Genomic DNA, 21465 nt, shown 5'->3' with positions numbered 1-21465 from the left:
AACTTTAACTGATGATTTACCATAAGACAGAATTGAGAAGTATCTAGAGGTGAAAGGCTTAGTAGGTTAATGTACTGAGCCAACAAATCCCTTTGTAGGCAGTTCCTGTTAAATTATTATTTGCAATGAACAGAAATAGAAAACTGATGTACAGGGTATATGTGTGTGAAAATAGCCATCCAAAAATGAAAGAATTATTAGGCATTCTCAGGAGAAAAGAACTCAAATAGGTAAAGATTGTATGATGATTGGAACACTGGTTTACTTGGTTTTCCATGCAATGAATGAGTTGTATGAATAAATTTAAACTACAGTACAACCCACCTCCCTAAATTAGACCCCAAAGATTCTAATATGGAATATAAGCTCCTTAATGCAGGAGGTAGTATCTTTGCTCTGTTCTGTATTGTGCCAGGGTTTTGAATAAACAAATGGCAATCTTAGTCTGAATTCAAGGCTGGCTGCCAAAGTCTTTTAAACTGGCACCCATGACCATTTGTTGTTGGTCACCCAAACCCTGAGACCTTTCTTATTTATTTTGGAAATTCTTGTTTGTCTATATATTATTTATATTCCACTAATTGCCAACATCTGCAATATTGTTAATTTAACAAACATATTAAAGAGGCCACAGAAAAAACAGGTGGTGGGAGGAAGTGAGCATCGTATCTACCTCTCTAGAGGGAGAGGAAGTCCATTTTTCAATATTCCAGCTGTTTTTTCTGCTGCAGGCTATGCGATAAGATTGGTAAATAAACAAAACTTTTAGAAAAGTGCTATAGAAGAAGCACTGAAGACCCATCCTATATTCCTTCCTAGTAAGAGCTAGCTTAAAGGAATGACTCTCCCCTCTGTTGGCAAAGATTTCCTGTTCAGAACCTATTCTAAGCTGTGAAGGCATCACCAGTGAAGGCATGCTGGGAACACCTGAGAGCTGCTTTGCTAAACAACCTTTTAAAAATTATATAACTTAATAGGGCATATACGATGAAAAGTTGTTTGTTTAGACATTTAATGGCTTTGAGTTATTTTTAAAAGAGAATTTATGTTCACTTTTTAAATAAATACAATGAAGAGGTTTCCATTGCCCATCTGCCTTTGTTGTGGGGAGGCAGAAGAGAGCAGGTATTGGAGGTAGTCTTCTTATAATTTTCTTTGAAATGTATGTATTTAAGTGTCTCTCTCTTCCCACTCTAATTCTTGGAGGTTTTGGATCACAGGTTGCTAGTGGGTTAGTTACAAAGGCATAGGGGGGCAGTATTGCACAAAGGAAGTTTTGTTCAGCAAAGTACAAGATCATTTCAGCTTTGTCTGAATACACTGTCTTTATTCTTCTCCCTGACAAATGTTAATAGGCTCGCAGGACAGGTATGTCTTCTCTTGTTTGGTAACATCACTCGGTATATAAGACTGTGTTGTCCATTGTTACGAAGACACAGAAGACTCCTGTCTCATGCCTCCACTTCTACAGTGAAAACTGTTCCATGTCTCTGTTCTCATGAATAAGGACTTAGTTTGACAATAAAAAAAATGTAAAAAGAGTTTTACAGTGAGGGTGTGCTTACCTGACAATGAAACACCTGTGGCTGGCCTCAGTCAACTGACTCGGGCTTGCGAGGTTCAGTCTGTGGGATTCAAAATTACTCTGTAGACGTTCAGGCTGGGGCTGGAGCCTGGGCTCTGTAACTCTCCCTTCTCACGGAGTCCCAGCGCCTGAGCTCCAGCCCGAGTGTGAATGTCTACACAGCAATTTTACTGCTCTGTGTCCTGAGTCCTGTGAGCCTGAGTCAGCTGACACGGGCCAACGGCAGTCATGCTGTCACTCTTTTATTCCAGTGCAGATGTACCTTAAGGTCATGATCTTGCAAATGCCTATGCACACAATGAATGCATTCAGTGGGGCTAATCATGGGAGTAAAGGTACTCACATATGTAAATGTTTACAACATTTAACACTAAGATTGTAACACACCCTGTGATAGACCCCAGGCAATTTAAAGTCAGGTTGCCTGTGTGTTCTTAGGTCTCCAGTTTGCTGCTTAGGGTATGTCTACACTACGAAATTAGGTTGAATTTATAGAATTTTTTTTTTTATAAATCAATTTTATACAGTCGATTGTGTGTGTCCCCACTTAAGACCATTAAGTGGGTGGAGTGCGTCCACAGTACCGAGGGTAACGTTGACTTTTGGAGCGTTGCACTGTGGGTAGCTATCCCACAGTTCCCACAGTCTCCGCCGCCCATTAGAATTCTGGGTTGAGATCCCAATGCCTCATGGGGCAAAAACATTGTCGCGGGTGGTTCTGGGTACATGTCATCAGGCCCCCCCCCCTTCATGAAAGCAACAGCAGACAAGCGTTTCACGCCTTTTTTCCTGGGTTATGCATGCAGACGCCATACCACTGCAAACATGGAGCCCGCTCAGCTCATCGTCCCCGTACGTGTCCTGGGTGCTGGCAGACGCAGTACTTCATTGCTACACAGCAGCAGCTCATTGCCTTGTGGCAGCAGACGGTGCAGTACAACTGGTAGCCGTCGTCGTCTTGTGAGTGCTCTTGGCCGATCTCGGTGAGGTCTGTCGGGGCGCCTGGACATAAATGGGAGTGACTTTAGGTCATTCTCTTCTTAAGTTTCGTCTCATGGAGATTCAGTCTGCCTGGAAACGTACGACCTTAGCAGTCATCTGCACCATCTGCTGGCGAGCACCCAGGAGACGACGACAGCTAGAAGTTGTACTGCACCGTCTGCTGCCAGCCTACCCCTTGCTCCCCCCTCCCTCCCTCCGTGAAAGCAACGGTCCAACAGTAGTTTCGCGCCTTTTTCCGTGCAGACACCATATTGCTGTTAACTTCGTCATCCACCCGCCGCTTCCACTGCCACTCTGCTCTCCTGCAGACGCCATACTACGGCAAGCATGGAGCCCGCTCACATCACTGTGGCAGTTATGAGTGTTGTAAACACCACGCGTGTTATCCAGCAGTATATGCAGAACCAGAACCTGCAAAAGCAGAGGAGGAGGCGACGGCAGTGTGGTGACGAGAGTGATGAGGACATGGACACAGACTTCTCTCAAAGTACAGGCCCCAGCAATGTGGACATCATGGTGGTAATGGGGCAGGTTCATGCTGTGGAACGCCAATTCTGGGCCTGGGAAACAAGCACAGACTGGTGAGACCACATAGTGTTGCAGGTCTGGGACGATTCCCAGTAGCTGCAAAACTTTCGCATGCGTAAGGGCACTTTCATGGAACTTTGTGATTTGCTTTCCCCTGCCCTGAAGCGCAAGAATACCAAGATGAGAGCAGCCCTCACGGTTCACAAGCAAGTGGCAATAGCCCTGTGGAAGCTTGCAATGCCAGACAGCTACCAGTTAGTCGGGAATCAATTTGGAGTGGAGTGGGGGTTGCTGTGATCCAAGTAGCCAACGCAATCACTGAGCTGCTGCTATCAAGGGTAGTGACTCTGGGAAATGTGCAGGTCATAGTGGATGGCTTTGCTGCAATGGGATTCCTTAACTGTGGTGGGGCGATAGACGGAACCCATATCCCTATCTTGGCACCAGACCACCAAGGCAGCGAGTACATAAACCGAAAAGGATACTTTTCAGTGGCGCTGCAAGCACTGGTGGATCACAAGGGACGTTTCACCAACATCAACATGGGATGGCTGGGAAAGGTACATGATGCTCGCATCTTCAGGAACTCTGGTCTGTTTTGCAACAGCTGCAGGAAGGAACTTTCTTCCCAGACCAAAATATAACCGTTGGGGATGTTGAAATGCCTATAGTTATCCTTGGGGACCCAGCCTACCCCTTGCTCCCATGGCTCATGAAGCCGTACACAGGCAGCCTGGATAGTAGTCAGGAGCTGCTTAACTATAGGCTGAGCAAGTGCAGAACGGTGGTAGAATGTGCATTTGGACGTTTAAAAGCGCACTGGCGCAGTTTACTGACTCACTTAGATGTCAGCAAAAACAATATTCCCATTGTTATTACTGCTTGCTGTGCACTCCACAATATCTGAGAGATTTCAGAGTAACAGCCGTGTTAGTCTGTATTCGCAAAAAGAAAAGGAGTACTTGTGGCACCTTAGAGACTAACCAATTTATCTGAGCATAAGCTTTCGTGAGCTACAGCTCATTTCATCGGATGCATACTGTGGAAAGTGTAGAAGATCTTTTTGTATACACAAAGCATGAAAAAATACCTCCTCCCACCTCACTCTCCTGCTGGTAATAGCTTATCTAAAGTGATCACTCTCCTTAAAATGTGTATGATAATCAAGGTGGGCCATTTCCAGCACAAATCCAGGGTTTAACAAGAACGTCGGGGGGGGGGGTAGGAAAAAACAAGGGGAAATAGGTTACCTTGCATAATGACTTAGCCACTCCCAGTCTCTATTCAAGCCTAAATTAATTGTATCCAATTTGCAAATGAATTCCAATTCAACAGTCTCTCGCTGGAGTCTGGATTTGAAGTTTTTTTGTTGTAATATCACAACTTTCGTGTCTGTAATCGTGTGACCAGAGAGATTGAAGTGTTCTCCGATTGGTTTATGAATGTTATAATTCTTGACATCTGATTTGTGTCCATTTATTCTTTTACGTAGAGACTGTCCAGTTTGACCAATGTACATGGCAGAGGGGCATTGCTGGCACATGATGGCATATATCACATTGGTGGATGTGCAGGTGAACGAGCCTCTGATAGTGTGGCTGATGTTATTAGGCCCTGTGATGGTGTCCCCTGAATAGATATGTGGGCACATTTGGCAACAGGCTTTGTTGCAAGGATATGTTCCTGGGTTAGTGGTTCTGTTGTGTGGTTGCTGGTGAGTATTTGCTTCAAGTTGGGGGGCTGTCTGTAGGCAAGGACTGGCCTGTCTCTCAAGATTTGTGAGAGTGTTGGGTCATCCTTCAGGATAAGTTGTAGACCCTTAATAATGCGTTGGAGGGGTTTTAGTTGGGGGCTGAAGGTGACGGCTAGTGGCGTTCTGTTCTTTTCTTTGTTGGGCCTGTCCTGTAGTAGGTGACTTCTGGGAACTCTTCTGGCTCTAGCAATCTGTTTCTTCACTTCCGCAGGTGGGTATTGTAGTTGTAAGAATGCTTGATAGAGATCTTGTAGGTGTTTGTCTCTGTCTGAGGGGTTGGAGCAAATGCGGTTGTATCGCAGAGCTTGGCTGTAGACAATGGATCGTGTGGTGTGGTCAGGGTGAAAGCTGGAGGCATGTAGGTAGGAGTAGCGGTCAGTAGCGTTCTGGTATAGGGTGGTGTTTATGTGACCATCGTTTATTAGCACTGTAGTGTCCAGGAAGTGGATCTCTTGTGTGGACTGGACCAGGCTGAGGTTGATGGTGGAATGGAAATTGTTGAAATCATGGTGGAATTCCTCAAGGGCTTCTCTTCCAGGGGTCCAGATGATGAAGATGTCATCAATATAGCACAAGTAGAGTAGGGGCGTTAGGGGACGAGAGCTGAGGAAGCGTTGTTCTAAGTCAGCCATAAAAATGTTGGCATACTGTGGAGCCATGCACGTACCCATAGCAGTGCCGCTGATTTGAAGGTATACATTGTCCCCAAATGTAAAATAGTTATGGGTAAGGACAAAGTCACAAAGTTCAGCCACCAGGTTAGCCGTGACATTATCGGGGATAGTTTTCTTGACGGCTTGTAGTCCATCTTTGTGTGGAATGTTGGTGTAGAGGGCTTCTACATCCATAGTGGCCAGGATGGTGTTATCAGGAAGATCACGGATGGATTGTAGTTTCCTCAGGAAGTCAGTGGTGTCTCGAAGGTAGCTGGGAGTGCTGGTAGCGTAGGGCCTGAGGAGGGAGTCTACATAGCCAGACAATCCTGCTGTCAGGGTGCCAATGCCTGAGATGATGGGGCGCCCAGGATTTCCAGGTTTATGGATCTTGGGTAGTAGATAGAATATCCCAGGTCGGGGTTCCTGGCCACTATGGATGTAGAAGCCCTCTACACCAACATTCCACACAAAGTTGGACTACAAGCCATCAAGAACACTATCCCCGATAATGTCACGGCTAACCTGGTGGCTGAACTTTGTGACTTTGTCCTTACCCATAACTATTTTACATTTGGGGACAATGTATACCTTCAGATCAGCGGCACTGCTATGGGTACGCGCGTGGCCCCACAGTATGCCACCGCATTCTTCGGCATCTGGTTGAGGAGGCTATGGAACTTGCGGAGGAGGGCAGTTGGTTACACAGGGGCTGTGGCGGCAGTCTGTGCTCCTACCTTTCCTGAGGCTCAACCATACACCGGAGCATGTCAGCTTGATCCTGCAGTAGCCTCAGCATTGCCTCCTGCCTTCTGTCAGCAAGCTGACGCCACTTATCATCTTCAGCCTGCCACCTGCCCTCGCGTTCATATTGTGCTTTCCTGGACTCTGGCATTGCTTGCCTCCATGCATTCTGCTGGGATCTTTCAGTGTGGGAGGACTGCATGAGCTCAGAGAACATTTCATCGCGAGTGCGTTGTTTTTTTTGTTTTTTTGCCTTCTAATCTTTGCTAGCCTCTGGGCTAGAGATGATAGTGTGAGCGTTGAAACATTTGCAGCTGCAGGAGGGGAAAAAACGGAGAGTAGTAGTTAAAAAGACACCTTTTAAGAGAATAATGGGTAGACTCTTTCACGGTAAACCTTCCTGTTAACATTACATAGCACGTGTGCTTTCAGTACAAGGTCACATTTTGCCTCTTATATTGAGGGTCTGCCGGTTTGGTGTGAGAGATCACACATGCAGGGCCGGGCAACAGAATTCGGCTTGCAGGCAGCCATGGTAAGCCACAGTCTTTTGCCTTCTTTAACTTTCATAACATGTGGGAATGGCTTCAAACAGCAGTGCCCTCATTTCCCATACCAAGCAGCCATTGGGTTGGCCATTTAAAATGGGTTGGCAATTTAAAAGGAGAGTGCGGTTTTCAAGTTAACGTGCAGCCCAAACCCAACTAACCCCCCTCCCCCGCCCCCCAGACACCCAATTCTCTGGGATGATCGCTTCACTCCTCCCCCCACCATGTGGCTAACAGCAGGGAAGATTTCTGTTCAGCCAAAGGCACACAGCCCAGCAGGAACGTCCACTCCCCCCCCCAATTCTCTGGGATGATCGCTTCTCCCCTACCCCCACCATGTGGATAACAGCGGGGAATATTTCTTTTCAGCCACAGGCAAACAGCCCAGCAGGAACGGCCACCGCTGAATGTCCCCTTAATAAAATTACCCTGTTTCAACCAGATGACTATGAGGAGTGACCATCCAGGAGAGCTTTATGGAGATGTCCCTGGAGGATTTCCGCTCCATCCCCAGACACATTAACAGACTTTATTCCAGTAGCTGTACTGGCCGCGAATGCATCCCAAGTCTTGAGGGCAAATTAATCATTAAACACGCTTGCTTTTAAACCATGTATTATATTTACAAAGGTACACTCACCAGAGCTCCCTTCTCCGCCTGGCGTGTCTGGGAGCCTGCCTTGAGTGGGTTTGGGGGGTACTGACTCCAGGTCCAGGGTGACCTGGCTCTCGAGGAAAACTGTTTTTCCTCTTGCTTGCTGTGCACTATCTTCAACCACCTCCTCCTCCTCATCTTCCTCGTCCCCAAAATGTGCATCCCCGTTGTGTGATAATCCATTGACGGAGTCAAAGCACAAGGGTGGGGTAGTGGTGACTGCACCCCCTAGAATGGCATGCAGCTCATCATAGAAGCGGCATGTCTGGGGCTCTGACCCCGAGCGGCCGTTTGCCTTTCTGGTTTTTGGTAGGCTTGCCTGAGCTCCTTAAGTTTCACGCAATACTGCTGTGGATCCCTGTTATAGCCTCTGTCCTTCGTGCCCTTGGAGATTTTTTCAAATGTTTGGGCATTTCGTCTTTTGGAACAGAGTTCTGATAGCACGGATTCATCTCCCTATACAGTGATCAGATCCCATACCGTCCGTTCGGTCCATGCTGGAGCTCTTTTGCGATTCTGGGACTCCATCATGGTCACCTCTGCTGATGAGATCTGCACTCACCTGCAGCTTGCCACGCTGACCAAACAGGAAATGAGATTTAAAAGTTCGTGGGCCTTTTCCTGTCTACCTGGCCAATGCATCTGAGTTGAGAGCTCTGTCCAGAGCGGTCACAATGGAGCACTCTGGTATAGCTCCCGGAGGCCAATACCGTCAAATTGCAACCACACTACCCCAAATTCGACCCGGGAAGGTCGATTTCAGTGCTAATCCCCTCGTTGGGGGAAGAGTACAGAAATTGATTTTTAAGAGCCCTTTAAGTCGAAAAAAAGGCTTCGTCGTGTGGACAAGGGCAGGGTTAAATTGATCTAACATCGCTAAATTCGACCTCAACTCCTAGTGTAGACCAGGGCTTAGTAACAGTGAAACACTGTATCCTGGCATCTGTGTCAGGGTGGAGGGTTTTTTTTGTGTCATGTCACAACCTTAAAAGTCAGTGGGAGTTGATGGCACTCAGCATCTCATTGGATCAGACTCTTAGGGTCAAATTCTCTCTTCTACAAAACTGCCCAGATCCATCCAAGCTGCTCAGGATAGGCACTAGTCAAAGGATTTGGACCTTTTAAAAATGTGTTTAAATGCTTTTCTTTTAAAATTTTCTTCTTCTTTCTTTCAGAAAGTTATAAAGCTCCTAGTAAAGCAGAATGACAGAAGTGGTACATTGAGTAAATTCATAGGTATGTTTTTGGGGGAATAGAAAGAGGCTCAGAAGTTTGAGGACATTCATTCAAGCCTTGATTCAGCAGAGCTCTTAAGCAGGTACTTAACTTTAAGAATATGTACTTAAGTCCCATTGACTTCAGTATGACCTAAATCTGTGCTTAAGTGCTTTGCTGAATCAGGGCCTTACTGTAATAAGAAGTGGACCGTCACCAAATTGATTGACTTCATGTGACAACTGATTCAGGTACTCTACGGGAATGGTATTTGCATACATAATGTCAGGAACTGGGCCTAAATAGATCAGTAAATATTTTGGAGGTGGGTTAACATCAATTTAGTCATTTTAGATGTTAAGAAAAACATATGTTAGTGTGTGATAAGTTTAGGATTATTATTTTACTATTTACAAGGAATAACAATGTTTGAACAAAGGATAATTTTTTCTGCAGGTCACCACTGAGCATATTATTCTTAGAATAAAAATAGTTCTTCAGGTCATTCAGCCCTGGTCTACACTAGGAGTTGAAGTCGAATTTAGCAGCATTAAATCGATTTAACCCTGCACCCGTCCACACGACGAAGCCCTTTTTTTCGACTTAAAGGGTTCTTAAAATTGATTTCCTTACTCCACCCCCAACAAGGGGATTAGTGCTGAAATCGGCCTTGCCGGGTCAAATCTGGGGTACTGTGGATGCAATTAGACAGTATTGGCCTGCGGGAGCTATCCCAGAGTGCTCCATTGTGACCTCTCTGGACAGCACTCAACTCAGATGCACTGGCCAGGTAGACAGGAAAAGGCCCGCGAACTTTTGAATTTCAATTTCCTGTTTGGCCAGCATGGCAAGCTGCAGATGAGTGCAGAGCTCATCAGCAGAGGTGACCATGTAGCGCTCATCAGCAGAGGTGACCCTGATGGTGTCCCAGAATCGCAAAAGAGCTCCAGCATGGACCGAACGGGAGGTACGGGATCTGATCGCTGTACGGGGAAAGGAATCTGTGCTATCAGAACTCCATTCCAGTTTTTGAAATGCCAAACATTTGTCAAAATCTCCCAGGGCATGAAGGACAGAGGCCATAACAGGGACCCGAAGCAGTGCCGCATGAAACTTAAGGAGCTGAGGTAAGCCTACCAGAAAACCAGAGAGGCAAACGGCCGCTCCGGGTCAGAGCCCCAAACATGCCACTTCTATGATGAGCTGCATGCCATTTTAGGGGGGTCAGCCACCACTACCCCAGCCGTGTTGTTTGACTCCTTCAATGGAGATGGAGGTAACACGGAAGCAGGTTTTGGGGACGAGGAAGATAGTTCACAGCAAGCAAGTGGAGAAACCGGTTTTTCCGACAGCCAGGAACAGTTTCTCGCTCTGGACCTGGAGCCAGTACCCCCTGAACCCACCCAAGGCTGCCTCCCAGACCCGCCAGGCAGAGAAGGGACCTCTGGTGAGTGTACCTTTTAAAATAGTATACATGGTTTAATAGCAAGCATGTTTAAAGATTAATCTGCTCACCATAAGATGGTACAATAGGACTGCCTGCAGGACTAAAGAGAATAACCTGGTCGAGTCACTCCAAATTTAGTCCCTGCGCCCATGTCTGCCTAGGTGCTCCTGACCAACCTTACCGAGGCGGCCAGGAGCACCTTGGACACGATGAAGATGGTGTTCAGGCCTATTGCACCATGTGCTGCCACAAGGCAATGGATTGCTGCTGCTGTGTAGCAATGCAGTACCGCATCTGCCAGCACCCAGGAGACATATGGTGACAGTGAGCTGAGCAGGCTCCATGCTTGCCGTGGTATGGCGTCTGCACAGGTAACTCAGGAAAAAAGGTGTGAAACAATTGTCTGCCATTGCTTTCACAGAGGGAGGAAGGAGGGAGGGAGGGCCTGATGACATGTACCCAGAACCACCCGCGACAATGTTTTTTGCCCCATCAGGCATTGGGTTCTCAACTCAGAATTCCAATGGGCAGTGGAGACTGCGGGAACTGTGGGATAGCTACCCACAGTGCAACGCTCCGGAAGTCAACGCTAGCCTCGGTACTGTGGAAGCACTGCGCCGAGTTAATGCACTTAGAGCATTTTGTGTGGGGACACACACAATCAACTATATAAAAACGATTTCTAAAAAACCGACTTCTATAAATTCAACCTAATTTCATAGTGTTGACATACCCTCAGTGACCTGACCATACCAATCATGTAGATAAGCAAAATACCAATGATTGATTGGAAGAGATTGCAAAACCAGTTCTATAAAGGATTACAATAGCAGTATCCTATCTAGTTTCAGAAAAAAATTGATATGAGTGAATTGTAATTTTCTCATCTAATGAGTATTGAATATTTGAAGGCAATTATATTCTGTTAATGCTAATTATTTTGGGTTTTTTTTTTTTTGTTTTTTTTTTTGGATTATTGAATCCAAAATCCTCCTGTTCCATCAAAAAGTCACATAGGAATCCAAATATACTCCTACTTAAGTCAATGGGAGCAGGATTGGAGCCACAATTGTGCCTTTTATTAGTTTTATTGGTTTCCAAGAAGTTAAAACAAAAAAAGTCTTTAAATACATTTTTAAAAACAATGAAGTGTTTATATAAGACTGTACAGATCAGTACTGAACACCAATTAGTGTCGAGTTTCTTTTCTTTCCCTATCAGACAGAGCACATGTTGCTGACTGACCATGGGGCAAAGCTTTTTGCCAAGGCCATGGGTGTTCCTGAGATTCCAGGGGAGAAACTTATAACAGAAAGATCCAGGGAGAGATGGAGCAAGAACCTTGAGCCAGATTCTAACCCTCAGGAGTTTAAAAAGTAGGTACTGCACAAAAAATGTTACACTCTAATGCCTCTCATACACTCAGTTTGTGGTGTCAGTAAGTGCTTTCCTTAACTAGCAACCATGCAGACTCGCTATGGGATCTGAAAGTAGTTCCTTGGGCTTAGTTCTGCCCTGACATATACATGTGCTTCCACGTGGTTTTCAAATTATGCCCTCCATGATATGTGGGCAACCTTCAGTAGGCTTGCTCAAGTGTAACTGAAGAAATTTGGGAAACAATCCTATTGATGCTGAAGAAGGAAGAGAATCCAGCTCATGCTCACTTAGCAGTATGGGCCCTCCACCATAGGCAGGTGGCAAAAAAATATTTCAACTGAAGTTAGCAGATAGTCCTGAATAAAAACACTGAGTAGATCTGGTGAGCAAGGAAGTGCTATCTCTATAGAGTCACTCTCCAAAGGAGAGCTGCGGTTTAAATGGGGCACTGTCTCCACTGCTAAACCAACAGCTAGACCCTGGCAGAACATACATATCTATCCATAAGTCTGCATAACCAACATAGACTGGGATTTGTTTAAACTGGATCAAACCATTAATTTCTCATCTACCAAATTTTGGCTCATAGCTCCCCTCTTCAGGGGTTGGCAGTGGTACTTGGTCACTGAGAAAACAAGCACACCAGAAAATGTGGTGGTTAAAAATGCACTGCTAAAATAACCTAAAAACCAAGTTCTGGGTGGGATGGAGGAGAAAAACAAAGCCATTAGCAGAGAGAAAGGGTAGGAGACAGCAGCAGAATGAAGGACATTTGAAAGAAAGAAACTTTTTGTAATAAAATAGGGGGTGGGGGAAAAAACAGTAGGGAGAATAACCAACTATCAAAATGACTGACCTTTTCAGTGGGGAGTGGGGTTTAATAATACTAACTGTTTGAGCTTCAATCTTGTGACAGTGGAAGGGGGCAAAAACTCTTTAATAGAAAGACCATATATTATGTATTGTTTACTTAGCTATTTTATTAAGTAGTATGACACAAGGTACATCTCACAGGTCAGCCAACCTCTTGCTGTAGACAAGGTGAGGATATATTCTTAACGAATTACAACCATGCAACAGCATGGACTTTCAGCTACTAGTTAAGGGGTAACAGACCACGAATCCTAGTGAGGCTTCCACCTGGTGATCTTCTAAATCGAAAGACCTCTCAACCATTCTTGTAGCTGTTTTACTCACTTTGCACTGACTCAGACTTCAGAGTGGTGTAGGTGGTCACTATGTATGCTGGTTGTGTTGCTTGAGGTCTCAGGGGTTGTGCTGGGAGATGCGTTGATTTGTGGGGTGGCAAGTGAAGGGTGTGCACTGAACTAAGGGATTGTGTATGTATTTGGGATTATGTGTGCTGGTTGTATTGGGTGGGTGGTTTGGAAGGACTGTGGCAGCTGGGCCAAGTAATCTGTCATCTGTGCCATCTCCCTCATACAACCAATGCAACTGTTATATGTAAATTAGCTCTAGAGTAAGGGTGGATGAATGGTTGTTACCTCCAATATCACAGTGGTCTAGGACTCTTGGCATGGCATAGATACATGTCTTACCGTAGCCTGTACACCACATGGCTAAAGGGCTGAGAACATACAAACAGGATGGTAACTGACTTCAAAACTCAATGATGATTCAACATGGTGATATTAGAATCATAGAATCATAGAATATCAGGGTTGGAAGGGACCTCAGGAGGTCATCTAGTCCAACCCCCTGCTCAAAGCAGGACCAATCCCCAATTTTTGCCCCAGATCCCTAAATGGCCCCCTCAAGGATTGAACTCACAACCCTGGGTTTAGCAGGCCAATGCTCAAACCACTGAGCTATCCCTCCCCCCTAAATAAATATATTCTAAATAAAGAGTTCTCAGCCCTGCTTGTAGCTGTTTCTATCACTTCACACTAACTCAGACATTTTAGGCTTTAGAGCAGTGGTGAGCAACCTGCGGCCCGTGGGCTGCACGCAGCCCATCAGGGTGATCTGCTGGCGGGCTGTGAGGCAGTTTGTTTACGTTGACCGTCCACAGGCATGGCCGCCCGCAGCTCCCAGTGGCTGTGGTTCGCCATTCCCGGCCAATGGGAGCTGCGGGAAGCGACGCGTGCTGGTCAGTCTCAGGCGGGGGAGTGATGTAGGGCATTTTTAGGACCACTGCTATTTCTTACATTCAAAAAGATAAATGAATAATCATCACTAGGCTTCAGAGCTCTCATCCAATTGGAACAGTGGAGGCAGTTCCCACTTCTGAGTTTCTGTTTCCGGCTAATTCAGAGCTTCAGTAGGTCCCATCTGAAAAATTATCTTCACAGGAGGGCTAGGAATTTTTTTATTCTTTCCAGATGAAAGCTTTCATACCGTATCATATAAATTTATCATGGGGAAATCAAATAAATAGAGCAAACAGGCCAAGGGTTTGACATCTGTGCTATCAATTCTAAGGTTGATACTATGTCAGAATTGTAACATATTGCTTGTTATCTCAAATGGATAGTGGTTTTTCATAATGAAACTCCCTACATTAAAAAAAACAAACAAACAATTATATGAAAATTAAGTGATTCTGGCATGAGGCTAGATTAAAGTTAATGACATTCATTGTAGACTTCTGTTGTAATCTCACATTTGTAAAAGCTACCTGCAGAATGGACACAACATGCTTTGGCAAGTATTCTTAACCCTGCCTAATTCTGTGAAATACTATTCTTGGCAGAGACCCTGGAACAGTTGGTGCTGTTGCTATAGACAATGAAGGAAACGTAGCTTGTGCAACATCCACTGGGGGACTCACTAATAAACTGGTTGGCCGAGTCGGTGATTCAGCATGTATAGGTACGGGTAAATGAAATCAGTTAACGCTCACATTTTCGATGATTGAAATGAATATTTGACACTAGCTGATCTAGAATTGAGGCTTAAATTTAAATATACTAAAAAGAGTCAGTTTATCCTTTTAACGACTGCTCCTTCCACACAGCCAGAAGGCTGCAGGTGGGGGTAGATGTTTTGTATTTACTGTCCAGCTTTCTGGTATGTCTGAACAAACAGAAATAGGAGACACTCCCCCTTTTTCTGGAAACAGTATGGTCTGGGGTTTCCCTATCGTGTCCCTTCCCTTTATACTGTGATACTCGTATGCAAAAACCAAGAACTCTTCTGCTATATTCCCTTGCAACACAGACAAAATTGCAAACTGTTCCCCTTTAAGGCTCTATTAGTTGCTCAGATGGTGTTTAATCCAGATGTCTCCCAAAGAAAAGGGTCAAAATTAATGTGAAAAATTAACCAAATGCACCAGATTCTTCTCCCATTTTATACCATTGTTTATCAGGTGGAAGTCCAATTGCAGTCATTGGAGTTTCATTAGAGCAATGAGAATTTGACTAGAAGTCTCTAACATGACTGGCAACTTAGTCACTCTTATTTAAAGCTTTGACTCTCTCAGTAAGTTCCTGTTCATAAAGAGCAATGGAAAGCATGGTGGTGGGAGCAGAATAGAATGTTCTAAGAGTTGTCTCATCCGTAGATAAAGAGTCTCTTTATCTTTCTCCAGTGAGTTCCTCGAATGGGACAGGCTTGTATTTGGTGATTGCTTCATAGGTCTTCCATGGAACCAGAAACTGGAAAAGCAATATTTTTAGAAAAACATGTTCCAAACTTGAACAGCACTCCTGCTGCCAGCAGCTGATTAGTAGACTCTGAGCCACCATTCCCTTACATCCAGAATTGCTGAGCTTGCAGGCAATTATGGTGCCCACTGACTATTTTCAGCATGGTTTGCAACTTGAGCATACATTGAACCAGCATGGTCCTCTGCTCACCCTAAATTGCCTTTTCCTTAACCTTTGTCTCATCCAAATTGTAGCAGCATGGCAAGAGCAGTGCCTCCTTGTGCACCGTTCAGACATGTTGATGCATGTAGGCAGCTGTAGGTCTTCTGGGGTTTGGGGGTGAGAGGCAGGAAAGGAGGCTTTCTACCTCTGACCTACCAGCTAGCTGTACTTTCAATCTTATCCTCCTCTGGGGTGGGTGGAGGGGCTCAGCCCCAAAAAGTTCCGAAACAAAAAGCAAACCCAACTCAATCATTGGCTGTCCCCCTGTCTTCCCTTTGGGCACCCCAGTCCTTCCCTTTGGGCTTGTCTCCCACAGTCTCTTACTCGCTCCTGGGATCTAACTGCTCCTCCCAGTGGCTGCTCCAGCTCGCAGGCCCATCTTTCCTTCTGTAACTTTGCAAGCAGAGTTCCCTTCAGGCAGAGAACTGTCCTCCTTTCTGACTGGCCATTCAATTGAGCCAGGCTCTCCTATTATTCCCCCTCCAGGCTTGGTATTGGCTACAGTTATAGCAAAAAGAAAAGGAGTACTTGTGGCACCTTAGAGACTAACAAATTTATTTGAGCATAAGCTTTCGTGAGCTACAGCTCACTTCATCGGATGCATGCAGTGGAAAATACAGTGGGGAGATTTATATACATAGAGAACATGAAACAATGGGTGCTACCATACACACTGTAACCAGAGTGATCACTTAAGATGAGCTGTTACCAGCAGGAGAGCGGGGTGGGGGAGGGAACCTTTTGTAGTGATAATCAAGGTGGGCCATTTCCAGCAGTTGACAAGAACAACTGAGGAACAGGGGGGGTGGGGAGGGAGGATAAACATGGGGAACTAGTTTTACTTTGTGTAATGACCCATCCACTCCCAGTCTAGATTCAAGCCTAAGTTAATTGTATCCAGTTGGCAAATTAATTCCAATTCAGCAGTCTCTCGTTGGAGTCTGTTTTTGAAGTTTTTTTGTTGAGGAATTGCCACTTTTAGGTCTGTAATCGAGTGACCAGAGAGATTGAAGTGTTCTCCAACTGGTTTTTGAAGCATTCTTACAATTACAATGCCCATCTGCTGAAGTGAAGAAACAGACTGACAGAGCCAGAAGAGTACCCAGAAGTCAACTACTACAGGACAGGCCCAACAAAGAAAAGAACAGAACGCCACTAGCCATCACCTTCAGACCCAAACTAAAACCTCTCCAACGCATCATCAAGGATCTACAACCTATCCTGAAGGACAACCCATCACTCTCACAGATCTTGGGAGACAGGCCAGTCCTTGCTTACAGACAGCCCCCCAACCTGAAGCAAATACTCACCAGCAACCACACACCACACAACAGAACCACGAACCCAGGAACCTATCCTTGCAACAAAGCCCGTTGCCAACTGTGTCCACATATCTATTCAGGGGACGCCATCATAGGGCTTAATCACATCAGCCACCTTATCAGAGGCTCGTTCACCTGCACATCTACCATGTGATATATGCCATCATAGCAATGCCCCTCTGCCATGTACATTGGTCAGACTGGACATTCTCTACGTAAAAGAATAAATGGACACAAATCAGACGTCAAGAATTATAACATTCAAAAACCAGTTGGAGAACACTTCAGTCTCTCTGGTCACTCGATTACAGACCTAAAAGTGGCAATACTTCAACAAAAAATCTTCAAAAACAGACTCCAACGAGAGACTGCTGAATTGGAATTTAATTTGCAAACTGGATACAATTAACTTAGGCTTGAATAAAGGCTGGGAGTGGATGGGTCATTACAGAAGTAAAACTATTTCCCCATGTTTATCCCCCTCTCCCCACCCCCCACTGTTCCTCAGACGTTCTTGTCAACTGCTGGAAATGGCCCACCTTGATTATCACTGCAAAAGGTTCCCCGCACACCCCACTCTCCTGCTGGTAATAGCTCACCTTAAGTGATCACTCTGGTTACAGTGTGTTTGGTAACACCCATTGTTTCATGTTCTCTATGTATATAAATCTCCCCACTGTATTTTCCACTGACTGCATCTGATGAAGTGAGCTGTAGCTCACGAAAGCTTATGCTCAAATAAATTGTTAGTCTCTAAGGTGCCACAAGTACTCCTTTTCTTTTTGTGAATACAGAATAACACGGCTGCTACTCTCAAACCTGTCAGTTATAGCAAAGTGGCTGTCCTTAACCATGCTGGTGTAGGTCTTCTCTGCCCCGTCACATAGATCTTCAGGGCCCCTGCATTTTGGAGCTAGTGTTAGAAGAAAAAAAATGAAGCCGAGCACCATTCAGTGCAATACTAACTAGCTTGTTTCTTCCTAGTAATCAACAAGATAGTCACTTCTCAGATACTCCAAGGAACAAAACTCTTGTAACTATCCACACTCCTATTACGCATGCAGGGTTCTTGGGGGGTTGCAGAATAGAACATGGCAACATTTTCACTGCATAGGGAGGGAAGTTGAGTGTCCCTTTTTGGGTGGGAAGGAGGAAAACCTTTCACTCTCTGCTGCTCCCCATCCTAAACTCCATACTAACTGTAGTAATCCTGTCCTGTGCACCTTCAAAGGCCCATGGCAAATAACGACCTTAGCAGATACAGTGGAGATGACCAGCATAGCGAAGGGGAAGGGATAGAATGGTAGGGAAGGGAGCCAGTGGATAAGGGTCATGGAATGAAGTAGTGGTGGTGATGGGAAGGGGGGTCAGCAGCATGAGAGCATTCTGCTTCTCCTGAGGACCTCAGGTTCATCACTCTATGCTGTGTAGGAGGTACATCAGGGCCCATCCCCCCACAAGTCTTTGGACGCTAGCTGGAGATTGATCTGCCTTAATTGTCTCAATGGGATTCCTCAAAATACACCTGCACTCACAAAGAGCCTTATTAAGCTTGGCAGATGTTAAAGCCTAAATAGGATTGCAGGAGGGGGAAAGATTTTGGTTGACCCCTGAACATCTTACGGCCTCTAACCAGTCTCCTAATGCTTGGCAAGGGTGATGTACTTACCCACATGAAGTCATTCTCCTATCTCTCCCCTGTGGTCTGCAGGAATAAGGCACCAAATGTGTGGCCCTCAAAGGGCCTGCAGGAGTTTCCTGTTCAAAAATATTGTCTACTAGAACTTTTTTCTCTCCAAGAGTATCATCGGTGTGTGGCCTTTTTAAGGTTCATTGTTCAGGGGGAGGCACAACATTAATAAGGAGGAGCATGCTTGAAACCATGTCTCTTCTGAATGCAAGATTTTTCTACTGGTTTGTTTTTTGTTTTTTTTAATTCAAAGAATTTTAAAAGTATAAGCAACTGATAATTTGACTTAGTTTTCCATGGCTCCTGACACTGTAACTATTAATTGCACGATTCATGAGCCCTAGATTGACTTTAAAAAGAATAGTACAGTGAGTGGTTGTTGTAGGTGAGAGTTGGGATATCAGGTGGCTGTAGGACCTTAACTTTGGTGCTGGTTCTAGTGACCCACAGAGAGGCACAAACATCTGTTGCTTAAATGATGGCACCTGCAGGATCCTCTGACATCAGCAGGTTTGTTGCACTCCTGAGTCAGTGCAGCCTTTTGACTTGGAAACATCTCTCCTGTTTGAGCTTTTCTCCCATGATCTGTCACAGTGGAATCTTAGTGCTGCTACCTGGTTGGCTCTTACCACCTCTCTGCTGCCCATTGGTCAGCACATTCCTGCAGTGCACCTCCCTAGCCAGTCAGTCATCAGTGCAAGTCCAGCTGCCTCACATCTTCCACTTCTGGCTTCCTATTTTCCCACCATCACCCTGCCTGCCTTTCCACCTTGTCTTCCCTGCATGCCTCTCCTCCATCTACCTGCTACTGATCTAGCTACTATGAATGCTCACTCCTTCCTATTCCAACATCAGACTCCCCACTATTCCTCCTTCCCCATTATGCCATTATCTTTCCAACCCTATAACTCGGCAACCAACCTCTTCCAACTGTGACTGACTTCTCACACAGTTGTTGAAACTTTGAGGAAGAAATCAGAGACAAAGATCTCAAATATGAACTTTCAGTTTTTTGACCCTAGAAGCAAACAGGACCTCCAGAACTTTAGAAATTGGCCTGTGATTTGAAATCATGCATTGCTTGTAAATCTCTTTTGCTCTAAAGCTTTAGTGCCATACTTTTTCTTTGAGCAGGAAGTGGAGGCTATGCTGATAACCATGTTGGTGCCACCTCTACCACAGGACATGGAGAAAGCATGATGAAAGTGGTCCTAGCCCGACTTATTCTCTATCATATGGAACAAGGTACAATCTAAAATTTCCAGTAAGATGAAGGAAAGTAAGACTGGAACTAACTGGTTTATGTAAATTATACTCTTAGCAATGCAGTTGCTGCCCTCTTTCCCTCCCCCCCCAAAAAAAAAAGAAAAAAAAAAAGCTTTCCCGGCCATTTATGGTTGGATTATCTCAAAACACACACAAAACAGCAGGACTAAAAGTGCAAACCAAATAAATTCCAACTGTATTCTTTGAATATCAAGTAGTGTGGATATTTTTGTTCCATCATGTTTTAGATACAGCATCGTAAAATATCATTATTCATATACATTATTTTATGTTTAACTGAAGCTTTCTTTACAATTTTAAGTAATTTAATTAGCAGAGAATTGGAAAAATGCAAATGTAAGCAAGTATTAGTTTAAAAAAAAAAGTACAAATAAAGCAAAGTGCAAAGCTTCCATAACACAAGAAGCTTAGAGACTCTATCGGCTATAACAATTCATAGGATTGAATTGCTTGTAGCAACAGAAATGTTACAACCTTTTTCTCTCTGTTCAAAAAGGAATTAATATGACTGCATTTTAGTTTTGTTTTGGAAAGTGTATTAAACTGTATGTTAAGTAGACTAGGTGCATATGTGGTAAACAGCTGGCATGGAGTGTCTCATCTGACTGTAACACAATCTAACTGTTGATGACTCTTTAAGCTTTACCTTCATCAGTTCGGATGTCATCCAAACCCTTGATTATATTACAGCCTGTAAACAGTCAGACAACATACTTGTACTGCATGCAGTTATAGAACCATTAATGTAGACATCACCACTATTTTTAGAAAGATACGGTTTGCAAGTATTAAAGAGCAATAACTTTTGAGACTCTTACCGGAATCTGAACTACAGTAAACCATTTTTCATTTACATTCCTGTTCATAAGAGAAATGTGAAACAAGAAGGCAAGTAGCAGCTGAGAAGATTTCTGTAACTGCTACATGTTTTGTGGTCCCAACATATGCTATTCATGGTTCATTCTTAGTAGAGCCAAGAGAAATTATCAGTGTAAAATATAATACTCCGTGCAGATTATTCCTCAAAGCCCTAACATGCCACAGCCCCACTCACTGTCCTGTTTCACTGGAGTTCATTCCTTTCATAAATGGCCTTCCAATCTTAAATTTACCATAAAGAATTGAGCCAGGTTCTTTTCTCACATACCCTGGTTTACATTGGAGTAACTCCATTGTTTTCAATGGAGTTACACCTGATTTACACCAGCCTGAGAGGAGAATCTCACTAAAACCCTTTTTAAACATTTCTAAATTTCTTAGTGTGTAGGATAAAACCATTGCTAGCTTGCCACTATTCAGCCTTCCCTGAAATGTTGAGGAGCAACCCATCTTTCAGGCAAAGACCCCAGCAAATGAGCAATTCCTCAGCATTTCAAGAGAGGGCCAAAACTCAGTCCTATAGTTATTGCTACTTTGAGCCCTTGAGCTGCCAACAGAAGCAGAATATTTAAGAACTGTAAAGTAAGCCTGCGCGCACACTTAGGGAAAAATTTTCAAAAGCGCCTAAGTGACTTAAGAGCCTAAATGTCATTGAAAGTCACAGTGTGATATAGGCTCCTAAATGCTTAATTTATTTTTGAAAATAGGATTTAGACTCCTAAAAATAGGAAACAAGTGACTTAGAATACCAGTGTTGCATATAATGCATCCATGAAGTGTTAAGAATGGCTGGCTTCTTCCTTAACATCTTTCATTTGGGGAGAGTCTTATTTCTGTTTCCTCGATATTTGAAGGAATGTTTGGAGCAGTGTGTTTAATTAGTTTCCTCCATTTTGCTGGGTGCCAAGTATTGCAGGTTCACGTAAATTCTTCTTGTCATGTAT

The 21465-nt window shown here is 44.4% G+C and overlaps 2 protein-coding genes and 1 long non-coding RNA gene across 4 annotated transcripts in view; 1 reads left to right on the top strand and 2 right to left on the bottom strand.

The window, feature by feature from the left end:
* The window catches only part of ASRGL1 (asparaginase and isoaspartyl peptidase 1), a 57124-nt gene that overhangs the window by 12516 nt on the left and 23143 nt on the right, over window positions 1–21465 (top strand). For both annotated transcript variants that reach the window (XM_048845991.2, XM_048845990.2), the window contains exons 4-6: window positions 11352–11506; window positions 14224–14342; window positions 19490–19600. In XM_048845991.2, coding sequence (XP_048701948.1) covers window positions 11352–11506; window positions 14224–14342; window positions 19490–19600 — 385 coding nt within the window. The remainder of the gene's footprint in view (window positions 1–11351; window positions 11507–14223; window positions 14343–19489; window positions 19601–21465) is intronic.
* On the bottom strand, window positions 1307–6023 carry LOC142071521 (uncharacterized). The gene is made up of 2 exons (XM_075126519.1): window positions 4366–6023; window positions 1307–3147 (listed from the first exon to the last, which is right to left on the bottom strand). Exon 1 carries the CDS (start codon window positions 5714–5716, stop codon window positions 4670–4672), a length of 1047 nt encoding a protein of 348 aa, XP_074982620.1. The 5' UTR covers window positions 5717–6023; the 3' UTR covers window positions 1307–3147; window positions 4366–4669.
* The window catches only part of LOC125634782 (uncharacterized), a 51306-nt gene continuing 35944 nt past the window's right edge, over window positions 6104–21465 (bottom strand). The window contains exon 3 of the long non-coding RNA XR_007356058.2: window positions 6104–6579. This is a non-coding gene — a long non-coding RNA (uncharacterized LOC125634782). The remainder of the gene's footprint in view (window positions 6580–21465) is intronic.

This window comes from Caretta caretta, chromosome 3 (assembly GCF_965140235.1).
Source record: "Caretta caretta isolate rCarCar2 chromosome 3, rCarCar1.hap1, whole genome shotgun sequence".
In the NCBI taxonomy this organism is placed as follows: domain Eukaryota; kingdom Metazoa; phylum Chordata; order Testudines; family Cheloniidae; genus Caretta; species Caretta caretta.
Note: the sequence above shows the minus strand (reverse complement) of the source record. Positions and strands in the feature narration are given on the sequence as shown.